The 1,981-nt window shown below is 57.2% G+C and overlaps 1 protein-coding gene across 1 annotated transcript in view; it reads right to left on the reverse strand.

Moving 5' to 3' along the window:
• Nucleotides 1-271: 271 nt before the first annotated feature.
• Nucleotides 272-1,981, reverse strand: part of LOC113216348 (uncharacterized) — a 19,183-nt gene continuing 17,473 nt past the window's right edge. The window contains exons 3-5 of the mRNA XM_052272796.1: nt 927-1,121; nt 731-844; nt 272-502 (exon numbers count right to left, since the gene is read on the reverse strand). Coding sequence (XP_052128756.1) covers nt 348-502; nt 731-844; nt 927-1,121 — 464 coding nt within the window. The 3' untranslated portion in view covers nt 272-347. The remainder of the gene's footprint in view (nt 503-730; nt 845-926; nt 1,122-1,981) is intronic.

Consider the following 1,981-nt stretch of genomic DNA (forward strand, 5'->3'; position numbering starts at 1 on the left):
GGGGCCCGCGGGGAGAGGGTTGATGTGTCGCCCTCCCTTCCGCGGCGGGCTCCGGCAGAAGTCACTCGCTCGGAAAGCGATTGATTATTTGCAGCGTCCACTCGGCTCCCCCGCGCCACGCCACGCCACGCCACGCCCCCCGCGGCGCAATAGCTGCGTTGTCGGCGATACTGCGGCGACATGTGCGATAGAGATTTGAATGGCGCTGCTCCCCTCCGCCCCCCGCCGCCACCACCAGCGGCTCTCCAGCTACAAGTTACAACCCAACGGATAGAAAAAAGGGTGGAAATGCTTTCCTGTACTTCCCTTCCGCTCTCCGCACGCCCCGCACACAATAAATACAACAACTACGACGCCGTGGTCCACGGGCAGTCGACGAACTCGCAGTCCTGCTGGTAGACGCCCGACAGGCAGCGGCACAGCTGGCAGCGGATGTAGATGGTGTAAGAGCCCGGCAGGCAGACGACGGGCGTGTCGCGCTGCACCCAGTTCTGCACGGTGACTGTCGCGGGGGCAGAGGAGGGGGAGGGGGCACGTCAGAGAGGTAGGCAGCTCGGCGGCGGCCGCGCGCGGCGGGCCTGCCTACCGGGCACGGCGCTCGCCGCAGCCTGGGGCCCGGGGCCCATCCCGTCAGACAGGTAGGCAGCTCGGCGGCGGCCGCGCGCGGCGGGCATGCCTACCGGGCACGGCGCTCGCCGCAGCCCGGGGGCCCCCCTCGCTCGCTACTCACTGGTGTGGTTGCGCGGCGTGAGGCAGTCGTCGTACGTCACGTACATGCCGTACATGTCGCAGAAGTCGGTGTACATCTTGTGGATGACGATGTCGCTCTCGCACTTGCGCGGCACTGCGGCAGAGAGAAGGGAGAGGGTGGGGCCGTACCTTTCTCACCGACGCCGAGGGCCGCGGGGGTGGCGCTCCCGGGGTACCTTTCTGACGGCCGGCCGTGGAGCCCTTCCTGCTGCCCGGCATGGGCTTCTCGGGCGTGGCGCCCTTGTGACAGTCCCACTGGCGGCGGTCGGTGCAGTAGCAGGTGAACTCGGACTTGACGATGTTCACGTCCCGGCCCGGCCGGCAGAAGGTGTTGGCGTTGATGGGCTGCGGCCGCTGGGCCGTCATGGCACCTGCCGGAGGGGCACCGGAGGGCACGCCGTCACATTTTTGTGGTCTTTGGGAAGTTTCCGGACAGTTTGCTACGATGCTGCTGTCAAGTTATATTATATACGGGGAATTCAGGCCATTTTTAGGGAGCTCCCCGACAAAATGTGGCTATTTTCCTACACAAAACAAACGAATGTAACATTTCGAGCATTCTGTGAAAAACGCTGTTTCTGACAAAAGGGGACCCTCTAACTTTACACCCAGAGAACCATTTAGTTGATACAAGTAAATCAGGGTTGTAATAAACAAAATTTAGTTCCTACAACCCGCTAAAACCGAGTAAAATTAAGTCACCCCTTTTTAAACTATATATGGTCGCACCAATCACATTAAGTAAGCTAGATTAAAATTTTTCATTGCCTCGAATAAATTTTGGTCTCTACTCTGGAAACCTAAGTGTGTACTTGAATGCAGAATATTCTGCATACCTACATGTATGCAGGAAATTCTGTACTTGGCAAGTATGCAGGAGATAGTGTGTACTTGGTCAAGTACACACTAAGGCTCCTGCATAAATGTATGGAGGTTTTAGTGTGTACTTGACCAAGTACACACTATCTCCTGCATACTTGCCAAGTACAGAATTTCCTGCATACATGTAGGTATGCAGAATATTCTGCATTCAAGTACACACTTGGGTTTCCAGAGTAGAGCTAAAATTTCATCGGTTTTGAATTTGGTTCCCTAAACGGTCTTCTGGGTGTATATGTGGCATTGCAGCGATCGTAGGTACACCACAGAAAAGGGGAAGGCCGAAGATGTACTGACCTGGGCCGTCGACGATGTTGCGCAGCGCGTTCTCGCACTCGTCCTTGAGGCGGAT

Source organism: Frankliniella occidentalis, unplaced genomic scaffold (assembly GCF_000697945.3).
Source record: "Frankliniella occidentalis isolate FOCC.00 unplaced genomic scaffold, Focc_3.1 Scaffold225, whole genome shotgun sequence".
Classification (NCBI taxonomy): domain Eukaryota; kingdom Metazoa; phylum Arthropoda; class Insecta; order Thysanoptera; family Thripidae; genus Frankliniella; species Frankliniella occidentalis.